General features: G+C 54.3%; 1 protein-coding gene across 1 annotated transcript; it reads right to left on the minus strand.

Moving 5' to 3' along the window:
* Nucleotides 1-206: 206 nt before the first annotated feature.
* Nucleotides 207-1,103, minus strand: GSC (goosecoid homeobox; the record flags this gene model as incomplete). The annotated part of the gene is made up of 2 exons (XM_009075256.1): nucleotides 207-528; nucleotides 844-1,103. Coding segments are annotated over 2 exons (413 nt in total), but the record flags the coding sequence as incomplete, so codon positions are not given.
* Nucleotides 1,104-1,175: the final 72 nt, after the last annotated feature.

A 1,175-nucleotide genomic window follows, 5' to 3' on the forward strand; every position in this document is an offset into this window, starting at 1 on the left:
CCTTCGAGTGAAAGATGCGCCGTCTCTCCCCTGCTGCCAGCGCTGCCCTCCGCAGCTTCCAAACTGCACCGCTAAGTGTGTAACTACGCCAGCAAGGCCGGCCGAGCTCCCCGGGAGCGGGACACCAGCGCTCCCTGCTCCCTTCTCCCTCTCCTCTTCCTCTCCCTCTCCCCGCGGTGCAGGGTGAACAAACGCGCCGCCGTCTACCTATGCAAGACCTCCGCAACACATTTTATTTACACGGAATCGACTCGGGGCATTGTACATTATATACAGACATTTTCCCCCTCCAACAAGGCAGAGCTTGTGCAAGATTGGTAGCATCCTCTGGAGCGTATCCGACAGTCCACGGGAAATGTCCTCCTCTAAGAGGTATCAGCTGTCGGAGTCCAAGTCACTTTTCCCATCCTCTCGTCTCTTCTCCGGTGACGTTTTAGACGCTTTATTCCACTTTTGTGCGTTTTCTGACTCCTCCGAAGACGATCGTTTTTGCCTCCTCCACTTCGCCCGGCGGTTTTTGAACCAAACCTGTTACGTTAAGAAATTAAATTATTAGTGAGAAAAAAAAAAAAAAAAACAAAACCCAAGGATAAAAGTATGCAAACCCGCAGGCTGACCTGAGCAGGCTTCAGGAGGCAAGGCCACCTCCGGACAATGGGTCACAGCCCTGTGACAGGCTCGACCAGCCGTGCCAAGGAAGAGCTCTTGGAAATAAAAAACTTTCCCTCTCCCCCACGCAACGCGATCGTTCTGCCGGCCGAGCCGGGCTGGAGCCGCAGCACGCTAACTCCGGTTTGAGTGTGAAAGGAACACGGTAAAAGGGGGAAAAGGAAAGCAAAGTACCTCCACTTTTTCCTCTCTTAAGTGCACTCTCCTGGCCAGCTGTTCCCTGGTGCCCACGTCTGGGTATTTCGTTTCCTGGAAGAGGTTTTCCAGCGCTTCCAGCTGCTCATCAGTGAAGATAGTCCTGTGCCGTCTTTTTCGCCTGCAGTGCAGCTGGTTCAGTAACTGCAGCTCCGTCCGGGACAAAGTGCCCACGTTCATGTAGGGCAACATCTGATGGGGAACAGGGGACATCAGGACTGACCCAGTGCCCTCGTAACCTACGGACAGACAGACGAGTCGACGACAGGCTTTGCATAAGATCTCTACATCCCCCCGCGCCTCGTCCCGTC

The sequence above is a fragment of the Acanthisitta chloris genome, unplaced genomic scaffold, assembly GCF_000695815.1.
Source record: "Acanthisitta chloris isolate BGI_N310 unplaced genomic scaffold, ASM69581v1 scaffold8475, whole genome shotgun sequence".
NCBI lineage: Eukaryota > Metazoa > Chordata > Aves > Passeriformes > Acanthisittidae > Acanthisitta > Acanthisitta chloris.